At 36.7% G+C, this 14,934-nt stretch overlaps 3 protein-coding genes across 4 annotated transcripts; 1 reads left to right on the forward strand and 2 right to left on the reverse strand.

The window, feature by feature from the left end:
• The first annotated feature begins 560 nt into the window (after positions 1-560).
• On the forward strand, positions 561-2,767 carry LOC119066162 (cyclin-Q). Its single transcript, XM_037168461.1, has 7 exons — positions 561-837; positions 1,097-1,174; positions 1,476-1,623; positions 1,693-1,792; positions 1,861-1,979; positions 2,143-2,376; positions 2,446-2,767. The coding sequence occupies exons 2-7, from the start codon at positions 1,101-1,103 to the stop codon at positions 2,536-2,538; spliced, it is 768 nt and encodes a 255-aa protein (XP_037024356.1). The 5' UTR covers positions 561-837; positions 1,097-1,100; the 3' UTR covers positions 2,539-2,767.
• A 2,929-nt stretch (positions 2,768-5,696) lies between these two features.
• Positions 5,697-6,894, reverse strand: LOC119066172 (NADH dehydrogenase [ubiquinone] 1 alpha subcomplex subunit 11). The gene is made up of 4 exons (XM_037168474.1): positions 6,770-6,894; positions 6,417-6,709; positions 6,015-6,109; positions 5,697-5,937 (listed from the first exon to the last, which is right to left on the reverse strand). Exons 2-4 carry the CDS (start codon positions 6,671-6,673, stop codon positions 5,780-5,782), a joined length of 510 nt encoding a protein of 169 aa, XP_037024369.1. The 5' UTR covers positions 6,674-6,709; positions 6,770-6,894; the 3' UTR covers positions 5,697-5,779.
• Positions 6,895-7,967: 1,073 nt separating this feature from the next.
• Positions 7,968-9,581, reverse strand: LOC119066181. Of its 2 annotated transcripts, none has more exons than XM_037168486.1 (3): positions 9,334-9,581; positions 8,297-9,258; positions 7,968-8,229 (listed from the first exon to the last, which is right to left on the reverse strand). In XM_037168486.1, the coding sequence occupies exons 1-3, from the start codon at positions 9,510-9,512 to the stop codon at positions 8,039-8,041; spliced, it is 1,332 nt and encodes a 443-aa protein (XP_037024381.1). In that variant the 5' UTR covers positions 9,513-9,581; the 3' UTR covers positions 7,968-8,038. The 2 variants fall into 2 exon arrangements, with proteins under 2 accessions (XP_037024381.1, XP_037024391.1); XM_037168496.1 differs by having other exon boundaries at positions 7,969-8,229; positions 9,417-9,506.
• Positions 9,582-14,934: the final 5,353 nt, after the last annotated feature.

The raw sequence follows: 14,934 nt of genomic DNA on the forward strand, positions 1-14,934 counted from the left end.
TCCTCTCTCCTCATTATTTTAACCATTAATACGTCTATAGACAGAATCTGTTTGGCAAAAGTAAAAAGGAATGTAGACTAAAACAAAGCACTGCTCTTAGCATTAACATGCTTGGCATATAAATATTTGAAGGCTGATAGGTAGGCTGTGCGTTTCTAGTTCTAGCCGTAGACATTGTGAAAGAACAATATGTCGAGAGGTGCTGGCCACATCTTTCTAACAACACGATGACACAAGAAATCTGCTACTTCATTAGTTATAACTTTACTGTTTACTGTTTAAAGAAAAATCACAGAGCCATTCGTTTATTTATACTGTCGCCGTTGTCGATAACAGATGACGTAGCACATAGCCCTCATTTCGAAATTTAGAAATAAAAAAAATCTGCTATTGGAGGAGGTGGAGGGTGGAAACAATAAAAAAGTATCGCTAGAAACACAGCAGCGTAAACGAAAAAAATCTTTAACATTATAGCCTTAATAGAACAGAATAACTGAGTTCTAGATGGAGCTTTTTATAATTGAGTTGATGAAAACAGACGAGTGGTGGCACTGCGCAGATGACAAAAGAGTCGTACCATCAGTCGTACTCGCTGTCACTTGAAGCGGCATGCTGTTTTGTATATTGCAGCAATAAAGTTTTTGTTAAAACTTTCACAAATCTTCAATTAAAACATCAAATAAAACGATCATGAGCGATTTGTGAATAAAATTGAATTTGATGTGCAGCGGTACCTCTTGCTAATAATCCACAAAGTTGTAAATTCCAGCAAAATCGTTTCATTCAACAATTGTTGCATACAATATACGAACCGTCTGTTTGGACTACTTATTACAGGTTTCTAATTATATTTTGCAACCTTTCTTTTACAACATTTTTTTTTTGTGGTCGTTGAGTCTTACGTGGACTCCATCATAATTTTGTTAAAATTCACATCGATTTCTAGATGATAATTTGATTAAACATTTTGTTTGAATACGGTTATATCGACTCGTTGTGTTTAAATTGTATTTAGTAATCGATAACGAGTGTTTAAAATTCGAACGTAGAGCAGTCTATAGCAATAAATTACCGAAATTTGGAATTGTAATTGCAGAAAAATGGCAGCTCTTCAGCATCGTTCCAATGCATTTTTCTCGAAAACAGCTAAGACTCCAACTACAATTGATTACAAGTAAGTGGAACGAACGTCAATTTTTTGTAATTTCATTTATAAAATTTAGTGGACTGGTCAGGGTCGTATCATACTAGTGTCAGATATTAGTATTTCTCACTGATTTACGCTTAACTCCGGAACTTCAGTGTGTGTCCTGCTTTTTCAAAAGTCTGTGCATTCATGAAGTGATATACCAACACGCAAATACGATATAAGACGTAGTATGTTCGTTCATTTTTACCTTTTCTTCACCTTTCATCACTCTGACTAGTTCGTCCAAAGTTAGACAAATTAGCTAACCCAATCCTAACCTCTGCAGGACCGCTGACAACAAACAAGCTGTTGCTCCCCGATTCATATTCGAATGTGCCATCAAACTGAACATGAAACCATTAACATGTGCAACCGCAGCAGTTATATTCCATCGATTTTACAGAGAGGTGACCCAGGCTGAATACGATGAATTTGTGAGTTTAATTTAAAATGCGACGTAAATTCGGCGACTGATTTAAATATTTTGCGGTAAAAATTTGTAGTTAATTGCATCGTCATCACTGTACTTAGCCGGTAAGATAAAGGACGATCCAATTAAAATTCGTGATATTATTAACGTTGCTCACAACACATTGAATCGGGGTGAGTTTTGTCAATTAATTTCGAAAAAAAAGGCTCTTCGTTCAATTGCAAATTTTTATTTGCTGCAGGAGCCAGTCCATTGGAGCTTGGCGATGAGTATTGGGCCATGAGAGATGGTATAGTTCAAGCAGAATTGTTGATAACGAGAATGTTGAAATTCGATATGAACGTTGAACATCCACATAAGGTGAGCTTCTCCATTTTATTGCGTTTGCAGTTGCACTCACTCTTTGTGATCTACTACGTGTGACCAAATAATGATGGTACAAGTGTAGTTGCTGAACTGATGTCCTGATTTCGTTGAACATTTTATTCCAATTTGGTTGACCGAGTCTCCCCTTGATTCACAGTATATGCTACACTATATGCTGTCGCTGAAAGAATGGTTCGGGCCGAACGTTTGGAATTCGATGCCCGTTGCAAAAACTGCAGCTTCATTCCTACATGATTTTCATGCCAGCCCCTACATATTAGACTACACTCCAGCAGACATTGCAATTTGCTGCTTATTATTGACATTTCAAATCTATGGCATTCAAGTACCGTTGACTGACGATTTTGATGACAATGGCGTTTGGTACAGGGTGAGATGGACCCCATTTAAAAATGAACCGATGACTCATTTGATTGATTAAATGGTGATTGTGTTTCAGGTGTTCTCCAAGAGTTTGACCAAGGAAATGTCCTGGCAAATTATCGAGAAAATAATGGACGTCTATAACAATGATATACAGAACGGTAATTGAGGCGTGGATAACGATCCTCTGCCTCGACACTATTTTATGGAGAACTGATGTAGAAAAACTGGAGTTGGTGTAGATGCTAATGACGATATTGGTTTACACTTCTCGTTTGTCGTGATAGCCGGTCAGTTAAGATACTAATTAGGTTTTTATTTACACTTTTTTTTGTAATTGAAATTTTGTTTTGAATCAAGAATAAAGATGAAATGTCGATGGAAAGCAGGATTTAAAATAATGTGTCCGTAACAACCCTCTTCCAATTCTCTGTAGTCAACTCAATAGTAGAAAGTTCTATCAAATGTTATGTTCAGAAGTCCGTAGTGGGTGGATCGATTTTAATATTTAAATTTAACCATTACCGGCCGAGTCCCCTCATCCCCTGATAATTTTTCCAAAAAAGATTTTTTAATTTTACTTATGGTTTCACGTAAGTAATTTTTTAGCAAAAAATTGCACAATTTTGAAGTGAAACTAAGAACTAAAGATGCAATAAGGTAAGCGAGGGTATAGCTGACCGTGCAGGTGTACCTGACCAGCTACATTATTTATCAGTTTTGGAAAATAATTACAAATGAAAATACGCAAATTAACGTTATAATTGATCTTTAGAGCCTAAAGATTAATTTTTTCATGAAAATAATGCGATTATTATGTTTACTTATTTGATAAAACCACAAAATGAAACCAGTGCACCATCTCAGTACAAAGTTGCACATTTCTTAAGAAAATCGTAAGATCGGTGTGGTCTAATTTAAGGTTTTTATTGACAAAAGAATTATTAATGGACAAAGTTTTGGTGTTTTTAGGTAGTAAATAGTTCGACAATTAATATTATTAACATAAATAGCGTCTAAAAGTTAATATTTGATTAATTACATGGTGGTCAAAACATTGCATCAAAAATATGCCATGTTTGTGTAGTTGACCGCACCAAATTCCGTACATTTTTCTTCATGTGACAAATTCACCTTCCATGTGCATTGTTGTGTACAAAATGATGTGATTAAAATTCGTTGACATTTTGTGTTTTTATGAGTTTTTATCATATTGGTTAATTGGTTAATATCAGTGAATTAAGAGTGAAAATGTGTCGAATAATGCGAAATTATTGCGAAAAATGTGAAAAATGTCTTAATTTTGTAGCGGTCAACTACTGCAACAAGACTGGTCAGGTATAAAAACATCCGTTTTTTAGTAGTCAGCTACTGCATCAAAACAGTGCTTCAGTAAAATCAGTTTTTTACAATAAAAATAAATTAATTGTCAATATTTCTGATATTCTACGGAATGGGAACAGATCAAATTAAATTCTGACGAAGGAAAAACTTAGCTTCATCGAAATCATCCTGAGATACTGATGACCAAAGTTGAAAAATTGCTTAGCCGGTCAGCTACTACCTCGCTTACCTTATGAGTGGTCAAACCGTTATTTAATCTATAATTTCATAAAGAATTCAAAACAAAAGAGTTTTTGAAAAAAAAAATAACTTTTGGACAATCTGATGTTTCGTTGGAGTTTTATCCTTAGTTCGTATTTGTCGAACTAAATAATGTTTTTATTTCTGAAATATACTGAAAGAGCCTGCACTCAGCTTTCCAACGATACGTAACTTATCATTACTGTAACAGAATTAGCGTGACTTTTCTTTGAAGCCCCCTCTATAGTGCTGGTACTTGTGTAATTCCATACGTTCTTTAACATTTTTTTGAAAAGTTTCTTCTGTTCTGGAAAGTATGACTGATATTTCATGGAAGAACTTTTTTTGGAGGAGTTGGAATGCAGTCGGTATTATTGTTCCTCCAAAAAGTGTCTCGGAAAATACATCGACTTCGAAGCCATTTTCCTTGAAAATTTCCAATATATTTTTCATAAAGGTGGTGTCATTCGACAGCTACATTCAATTGTTTCTGGCCGGCCATGATCCATGTTCAGGAGCCTGAGATATGACCAGGGAAAGTCATGCATGTCCTAATAAGGATTTTTTTAAGTTTTTTCTACTTCGCCTCTCCTTGATTTCTGTTCAACGATTATGGAAAGTTGGATTTTAGATTTTGTTGATGATTTTCCCTATGAAAATTACAATTTACTTTTACAAAAAGCTTTTTCGTGTGACATAACTGTTTCATTGGTCCCGTTTTCCGATGTTTACGGAGTAGCTCATCCGAATGTCGAATCCTGACGTTCCTACCACTTCTTTCTTCTAGACACTATGCATTTCTTACGTTCTTGGTCATTCTTTCGGCTAACATCTGGACTTTTAACAAGTCGTCAGAGGTCGATTGGTAACAATAATTGAACCATGACACTGTCTTCCCTATCCTAGAAGTAGGGAACTATAGAACTGCAGGCTGCAGGGAATTCTGAAGATATTTCTGGATTCTGTCGATGGTTAAGGTAACAGCGAGGGTAACAGATTCTGCTACTAACACAAATCCAGTTCATAAGAAAAAACTAGGAGCGAGCCAGAAAAATCGTTAATTACATTGACGTCATTTGAGTGAACATTTTCACTAAATTTGAAGAGCTCACAAAAATGATTTTTTTTAAATTTAATGTTATACTAAAATAAACGTTGGGCTCGGCACGTTATGGAACAGTATGTGCTTTTTGGATTAAAATTTTAAAATTGATTCATCCTAACAACTATCTGCGCATTGATGTAATGTGCCATCTATAATCTACTTGACGTTCGCCGGGATTTTTGTCTGTGCTTAAGAGTCTAGGCGGGAGAGACAGTAAAATTAAAAGCAATACTATTTTCAGCGATGATTAGTCGAAAAAAACAAGGCTGTATACTTTGGGGAGGTCACGCAGACCGCCATTTTATTAGATACGCGGAAACACACCACGTCTGATGATTTTACATGTAAAAAATTTCACCACATCATCAAGACGACGAGAATCATCAGAGTAGGTGAATTTTTGTATGAAATCGGCCATTTTATCATCAACTGTGGTGTGTAACCCGCGTATCTGTATCTGCGTGACCTCCCCAAAGTATACAGCCTTGGAAAAAAATTGACGACGACACTTAAATGTCAGTGATACTGTAATCTATCGATCTAACTACCAGAAATAATAACAGAGCTCAGTTGGCCAGCACAAATCTATAAAAAAGGAACTGTATGGCCTCAATGAATAATGTAATAAACAAAACAAATTCAAAATCTACTACACCATAATCGATTCATCGGTTTATTAAATTTTTTCCCGTTTTTTTTACAATAACTAACTTGAATCCGTTCATTCTCTGTTGGTGGTGTATCCTTTTGGTCTTTCTTCCAATAAAGTGAAATCGTATGATTTAGTGTGTCGAACGTTCCCGTAAATATGCTTATCCCATGCGGGGAAGAATTCCCAACCTTCACTTATTGACAATTTCTTGACGGCCGCAGCAATGCCTAAGGTTGTAATGGAGAAAAATGAAATTATTTCCTTGCATCTTTTGGTCTATTTTATTTATATGGTTGCCACATACAGAAGAAAACAGCCATTGTACATCCGGAAACAAAGTTACGACGCCAAGCACCGAATACGCCTGCGGATGCACAGGCACCAGCCATATAATTCCATCTGAAAAGGTAAATTACGATGAAAATGAGCCTTGCCAACAATCCAAATCCAAATTGTTTCAACGATAGGTGGTTGTCAATGTCTCTGTTTTCACGACAAGGAAGGGCTAAATGTTCAAGACCGAACGTTCGTTTGACTTAAATTCGTATGGGAAGCAATTTTTGAAAACATTGAGATCAACTCCTTCGGTTAATGAATAGACTCCCAACTGTCGAGAAAATTGACTGGAGAGAACAAGTAATAAGAAACCGAAACCGTAGAAATCCATGACAGAAATGTAACACAAATAAAACCATATTCAACTTACGTATCATCTTTACCACGAAGTCTATTGGCAGCATAAGTAGTCATTGTAAAAGCACTTGCCATACCCACAAATGGACCACAAAAATAGCCATACCGTCCAATGGTTTTAATGTAGCCTTGCGGCTTCGTATAAAACAGGACATCATAGGTCGAGGTGACCAATCCAAATGCGAGAGCGGTTCTGTTTGTTGCTACCATTTTACCGAATACATCCTGCCCTTCTGGCTTATCATAATATTGGACCTTCAATAAACTCATGACGGAGTTGTTCTACAATCACCGCAGGTGTTCAAACTGTCGATGAAAAAGAAATTTACAGTTTTGAAATGGAAGAATTTGCTGCGAAATTCTTACTTTTCAATTAGAAAAAGGAATTGAATTGATATCGTATAAGACCATCCAGTGACAGTACATTACGTAATGTAGAAAAACGAAACCTTGTAACGTCAAAATTGTCAAAATATTACGATTTACGAATTGTGGAGCACGCAAGAAATTTTTCAAGAACAGCGTTTGATGAATTTGAAAATAATTTTTGAATATTGCGGGAAATTACTATTTCAATCAATTGTTGTTTGCAAGGTTCTGAAATTTGATGCATTCGTGGATGTCTCAACCTGTTCTTTCACAACCTTATTGGTTTTTCGGTTAGATGTTACTCACAGACAGCGTATAAAAGGAAACAACCAGCATTCCATCGTTTTTCGAATGTGCAAATAACAGTAATGTTAAGCAGTGCCGCGTCTACATGGAGACCATTTGGACCATAGACCATGGGAAAAAAATAAGGCGCTGGGAAATAAGAAAATTATGCCATAGACTTTAGTGAAGTTAGGCAACGAATTTTTGAGCGTTTTGTAGAAAAAAGTTTCAAGTGAAATGCAAAAAATGTCGCTGGCAAGTCGTGTCTTAAATATTTTCCATTTCCTTCTGATTTCGTACAATTTCTATACTATTTACCATCAGTGACATAGTTATTTTCGGTGCCCACTCGAACTCGACTTAAGAATTCAATAAGCCTTTTTGCGCCCTCAGTTATTTTTTAATACAACCAAGCACAGTGCAAATCTAGTAGGCCATGTGAAAAGCTTATCGCTAGTCACAAACATCGAAATAAAAGCTTGGCATTCCTTTTATTAACCACCAGGCCCGGACTGTACTAGTTGAAAACTGACTTTTTCCAATAAGAAATACGATTCGCTAGTGAAAGTTTACAAATTTTAATAAGGGGAGAGCTTTATGTTAATTTTTTTTCGATTTCCAATTTGCAGATTTGCCGATTGAGGTACGTATAACACAGTGACTGTTTATAGTGTCAATCTTTTGTCGTTCGCGTCTCAGCATCCGATACCAACCCAAAAATGTGCGACAACAGAAAGATGATGAAAGATCTCGAACCATCTGCCTCTTACTAACTCGGATGTTTTGTTTCAGATGCTGGATGAGATCTTTAATAATGTTACCACATTCGATCTGTTAAATTGCCGACTGGTAAATCGCCGATGGAACGAAGTTTCATCTCGAATCCTGCACCACCTAGTTATTCTCTGGGATTTAGGACAAAGACAAAATTCCACTAAATCCATTTTAATTCATTATGTTAGTAACAATGATCATCATCATTCAGTCATCTCTGATTATCATATCCATGTAGCCTAATTTACTAGCATTCCTCAGGACTGCAACTATTCTTTCGTCGATTACATTGCCACCGCAATGAAGTTGTAGCTGTCTCAACTCTTCCGAACATGCATCTCGTTCAACCACTTTGGCCATTTGAGCGCATTCATCCTCTGGACAAGCCATCCATGGTACTGTATTTTTAGAGATCCATTTAAGGTCTGTGCACAAGTCAATTACATTTCGAAATTTCTAACTTACAAAACATCACCGCTACCATGGCACCGTAAAAAGCGAATTGTTTAAAATGTTTGTAGAAATCGTCCCAGCAATATGCAGTTAATCTAGCGTCACACGGTTTACAATCAAGTAATTCACACAAGGATGCAATCAACTTGTAATGATACCGATTTAACAACGTTTCGTTTAAACAATTCTCAAACAGACTCGGATGTATATTTATGTACATGAAAAACGACAGATCTATGGCTGGCGAACCATATTTCACCTCCTGAAAGTCAATAAAGCGTAGATCAACAGCCGTCTTCTGTTCGTACTTGAATAGAACATTATTTCGATTGTAGTCTCCATGCAAAATGACGCTAAAATCATTGTCCGATCGCAAGAAACGATTCATTAATGCCATTGGATCATTGCTGTATTTTGTTCGCAAAATATTCAAATTTCTTCCGAATATTTCATTGTCAATTTCCTTAGGATTATTGTCGAAATATGAGCAGATTCTCTCTAAAGCGTTAGTATATAGCGGTATATGTAACGTATGCGGATTGGTTTTATTTGGAAATTTAAATGGAACTAGACCGTTAATCAACCGTTCAAAATCTGGGTCGTTATTAATACGTAACGCATATGTACAAGCATGGAACTGTGCAATCGCTTCGGTCATTAATGTCAACTCTTCGACGGTCAAATCAATGCGAGGTCCCAAGGTAAAACCTATTTCGGTTAGATTCTCCATCACCAATATGCTTTCCGTGTTATCACTTAGGGCTGGATATTGACCGGACTCTGCTAAATATGTTTGCGGGCACCAAAGAGATTTTTCGATAGTTTTAAATTTTGATTGAAATTTTTCCAGGAACGTTGGGATGATCGTTTCATATATAAACACTTCATTGATAAACTGATAGTCTGCATTCATAGTTGTTCGTAGAGGCGAAGGTGGTTTCATTAGTTTCACGACAACCTTTTTCTCCACATTTCTATATTTGTGAAAATGAAGAGAAAAGAATTCCATTTTTAGCATCGAAAATTTATCACTAAAAATCGTTTCTAACTTGCGATCTTTCGTTTCGAACACCAAGCTTGCGAAAATTATGTTTCCCTTGAAACCGTCAATTGAATTATTACTTCTACTTACATCGGCTCTAATAAATTTCAAATCATTCAGAACATTGTTTTCGGCAATAATTTTGGGGAAAACGTAATTTTCAATGAATTTTATTTGATTGTCCATTATTTTCTGCACTACCCGGCGAACGATGCGGATACTTAACGCAAATTATTATCAATCGGTTTTAGTATTTCTACAATATCTACAAATGCAAATATGACATAGTGCATTATCTCCTAGATTGACGTCGTTAATTAAACTCGCATGCTTTGTATTGGAATAATCGAAAGCAGTGCCTTAACCGGGGGGAAATGTCTAGAAGGGCCTCTTATTTCTGTCAAAAGGGCCCGTAGCGAAAAATATATTCGGAGTAAAAGTCGAGTTTGAGTTTCGATTTTACGGTTTATTTTCATGAAGATTTTTCTAAATTTCTGAAAAAAGTCTTAAATTATTAAAGAAAACTTTGAAAAAACTCCTCTGAGGAAATAAGGAAATATCTTAAAAGCAAGCCTCGAGGAGAAGCTAAGAAGGATTGATATTTGAGACTAACATTAAAGAAATTGAAGAAACACTCAAGAAGTTGAAGAAACTTTAATAAACTAATAAAAGTAATTTCTTGAAAAAAGCATTAGTCCTGAGTCCATTTTAGATCATGTAACGTTCCAGCTGCATCTTGAGCTTACATTTTCAAAAAATCTAAGGATCAACCATTGGCCCAGATCCCAGATCTCTATCCAGAAAGTTGTAATCGTTTTGCAAGAAACCACCATCCATAATCGAAGAGTGAGACTGAGGTCATTTTAGATTAGGGAATAAATCTCTGCAATTCTTTCTAGCTGATGGATTTTTACAAAGAGTTTCTTAAATTTTGAGGGCTCGGGGTATGTTCCATCTAGAATTAAACCCTGATTATAGAACAGCTTATAAGACAAATTAAAGTTCAAACTTTCAGCGCACAAACATGAAAACCGAGTTTTCGATACAGAGTGGCATTTCGGTATTTTGTTTCCTCCTAGGTTTGTAAATACGAAGTTACGAAACGAAGCATGATAATTACTCCTTCAGACTTTATATTTGAAATACTCGAATATTGTCTCACCACAGAAAATTAGCGATAAATGTTCCCGGTGATGATTTTTTCTTGAAATTTTCATTTTTTTTTAAGGTTCACAGATAAGGTGTGACATTATACATAATACCCATGATCTAACCATTCCTGTCTTTATCTTTAACGCTAGCGCATCAGGTTACAATCGGAAATGGCACGACAGAGTAAAGTTAACCAGGCGGGAGCGCTGATTTGGCTGAGGACCTGAATAATCTAGGAGCCCTGTATTTTTTGCGAATAAAATTTTTCAATTTATGTCAGTGTTCATTTGAGTTCATTTTCATCCAGTGTATTAGGTCCCTTATTTGACGTTTCGAAAATGAACCGCTCCTGCCTGGTTTATTTTACTCTGCCGTGGAAATGGTTAAACCGTTCGGCAAAGAATGATTTTCTTGTGAAACATTCTGATCAGTAGGACGTGATCCAAAGATTCATTGAGAATCTTCTAATGGTTTTGCTTTCAGTCGAGCATTGAGCAAAAATACGAAAACGTGGTTCAGCTCTGTATTTAGTAATAATTTTTGATTTTGACCTTTGTTATCATTAACTGAGCAATCGAGTACGCTTCCTTCAGTGAATTTATGGTAAACAACTTGAATTTAGTTAGATTAAAGATTTGTTTTTGATGACCTGTTTTTAATCTCAGGGCCCTCGAGTCGGGGGGATTTGTGGGATTTTTAAAAACCGAGGGATTTGAAGGGGAGTGCGGGGGATTTTTCCCACGAGCTTATATGTTACTTTAGGCCCTGATTCGAAAGAGTGTGTTCCTTTGTGACTGTAATCGAGTACTATATTAGAGAAAACCATACCCATAACTTGGCCGAATGTTTGTTATCGACGTTTTGTAATAGTGTCTCCGTCGCTTTTAAATTCATCGAAATCCACGGTTGATATAAAAAAGACTTGAACTTGCTCAAACTTGAAATCGACTAGTAGCTCTTTATAAATTAAAGGATCGGCGAAAGGTTTCCTTATTCTTAACAACTTTTTAAGTGGTGTCATCGCGCCAACATTCTCTTTTCGTATAAGTTTGTGGGATGTCTATAGTTATTTGCATAACAAGGGTAGAGTTTTAGTGTGAATTTTGTTGATCCGAGGCGAAGCTGAGGTCAATATCCAGACGAAAACTAGAGTTTACGACTTTTATCCAGAGTTTTGTAATGGATTTTGCATGCTTTTGAAACCTACACCATTTTTTTTGTTTTCACTAGGTGTGTAATAAGCCACTTTCGAGCCTAGTGAAAACAAAAGCATGTAAAAATACTTTTTATCTGTCTAGAACGATAATCTCGAGCTTATACCTCTAGGGAGTTTTTGTTTATCTCAATATATCGGTTCTCGACAGATAAAATATGATATGCACCTATTGCCAGACTGTTATTTTGACGTGTATTCATTATGGCCCACGCCTTCGGCTAGGGCAATAATGTCCTACACGTCAAAATAACAATCTTGGCAACAGGTGCATAATATATATTACATCGATAATCCTTATCAGCCAGCGTAATTTCGTTTTTTTTTTGCGTAACGCACGTACTGATCTCTGGCAATCTCTATATCTGGCCAGTCGCCACAAGGTAAACCACCAGAAGCCCACACAATATCCCCATTGTCAATTTACATACCAATCTCATACCAAATACTGGCACCTCTGAATTTATCAAAGTTCTGAAAGAACAGGTTTAGACCAAGGTTCTGAAAGAACAGGTTAAGAAAACCTTGAGTCCCGGGTAAAAATGTCGGTCTCATGAGACCACGAAATACGTATTCTCAACGGTCTAACTCCAGTCTCAAAATTGCTGGAATTTTCATTTCGGTCTCAAAATATTTTTTGTGTGCTAAATACATTTTGGATGAACGAATGAGAATGCTGTAGGCTGAACGAGTAGTCTCTTTTCGATAAATGTCTTTGCCAGACCTTGTGAGGCTGAATGAGTGGTCTGTGGTCTCATTGCTTACATGTTTTCAGATCGCTTCAGACGGAACGAGTAGTCTCTTTGCTAACATCTATGCGTGATCTGTACGAGACTGGATGAGTGGTCTCGTAGCAGTTATATCTCTCAGTAACGTGAGGCCTTTCGGTTAATTTTTAAATTGAATTGGAAATCGAAAAAATCAACAGAAAGGCCTCAGTAGAAAAATTTCGATTGGAAATCGAAAAAAAAAATTGAGTGAAAGTCCTCAGTAAGAAAATTTTGATTGGAAATAGAAGATAGAATAACCGGAAAGGCCTCATTGGAAATTAAAGATTTTGTCTATGTTCGCTAAAATAGGCTTCATTTGTTTGAACAAGAAATGGTTGAAATTTAAAAAAGCCCTGTCGGGACTTCACCCGACTAAGGCAAAAGACCTTTGGGAATTGCCCGAACGCCCAGTATGGCCAGTCTGATCCTGTCAGTCGCGCATTTTAGACGAAAAGGTAAAATAAATCAATTTCAGCATGACTTTAGTTGAAAATAATTTAATTTAGTTGAAACAAGCCTTTGACCAAGTGCTACTGAAAGATATGGCAACAATCCTTGGACATAATGGAGTACCACAACATCTTACCAATCGAATCATCAACGCTTGTCTCTACGAGGAAACAATATTACAAGATAATGGACGCAGGACAACAAAGTACCGCAAAACGACAGGCGTTAAACAGGGGTGTCCTCTTTCTCCCAATCTGTTCGTTATTATACTCCATGCGATCTTGGAAACAGTTACAGAAGTCTTGGGCAACTACGACCTTAGCGGAATTAATCTATCACTTCCTCTTCTCCTAGCATATGCCGATGATTTGATACTGCTGACAGACAACAAAAATGACCTCGACCGATTCGTAGAAGAATTTTCAGATGTAGCTCAGGAGGTAGGACTTCGTATCAACCCCGAGAAATGCGAGCTGTTAATCCGAGATCCACACAAAGTCGAATTGAACGATGTACCAACGCTTCAAGTGGGCAAACTAAACATCAAAGTAGTGGAGAAAATGAAATACTTGGGCACATACATAACCAGCAATCTAAACCGGCCTTTGGTAGTACGCGACAGAATCAAAATGGCATATAAAATTACGCATTCACTTCTGCCGTTCTTACGCTTGCACAAACTTCCAATGAACTTAATAACGAAAATATACAATACCGTTATCGCACCAGTAGCTATATATGGATTGAAAGCATCAACGATGACACGCCGAAACAGAATCTCGCTTACAAATATGGAACGTCAGATACTACGAATTATGTCCGATACGTCGAGTGACAAGCCATCCAGCACGCAACCAAAAATAATGCTACAAAATAATAATAATAAATAATACGCTACCACCGGCACATTGAACGAAGACCACACGATCATATTCTTAAAGTCGCGAGACGCTTTCGAATCAATAGCAAGTACAAAGTGGGTCGGCCGTGTATCATATGGGAAGACACATTACTTAAAGAAGCAGCAAAATCGGGAACCACCGATCTGTTACCAAATGTGGGAGACGACGAATTCGATATGAAAGCTGTAGAACAGGCCATATACGACGGCAATATATCCGAAGAAGAAGAAGAATAATACCACAAGTTTGTATCGTTATAATCTGTTATTAAATTCTTAACAGCTAAACCTGAGTATTCAAGAAAGGTGAATCTCACAAGGAGATCTTAAATAAAGACAATTAATATGAACCATTCTCAGAGCAAACGCACGATAGTCATCATAGATGAAAGGTGAATCTCTCAGAGAGACCGGAAACTCGTCACTAATGTGATAGATGGTGAATCTCCCACGGAGATCGGAATAGCAACAACAAACTAAACATAAATATCGTAGTTAGTCGAACTGTACACCAGCTGAGGGTCAGTTCTTTGTGTGTTTGTCCATTTTCCACATACCTGGTTGGCCTAGCGTAATCTAGGAGGCATAGCGAATGGAATACATCGCTCGCTGGGTATAGTGAAGTCGGAGTCGGAGTCGGACTTTAGTTGAAAATAATTCTAACTAACCTTAAAATTTTAAAATTGTCTGAAGTTAATAGTATTCGCCATGTCTAGGGAATCTAGTCATGCAGAAAAAATATAGAGGCCATATATTTTTTGACCACCTCGACCTCACCACAAATTTCTAGTGAAAATAGAAGTTTCAAAAGTTCGAAAATAGTAATCAAAACTCAAAACCTATTGTCTTTTGAGATTGGAGACTGGAGACCACTCTTTTCACACTTTTGACCTACTTTCATTTTTACTCGGGATAATAATCTAGTCTTAGCATTGGTACGTTGAAAGGAAAATGTTGCCAACACCTGAGGAAGCTGAGGTTTCCAATTATCCGACTATGAAAAAACTAGTTTAATTTATGGCTGTTTAGGTGTACTCTTTCAGAGATAGGTTTTGTATGACTGGACTCTACAGAATAATATCTTTAGATTAACGAGATTACCCACCCGAAGGCATAACATCT

This window comes from Bradysia coprophila, chromosome II (assembly GCF_014529535.1).
Source record: "Bradysia coprophila strain Holo2 chromosome II, BU_Bcop_v1, whole genome shotgun sequence".
NCBI lineage: Eukaryota > Metazoa > Arthropoda > Insecta > Diptera > Sciaridae > Bradysia > Bradysia coprophila.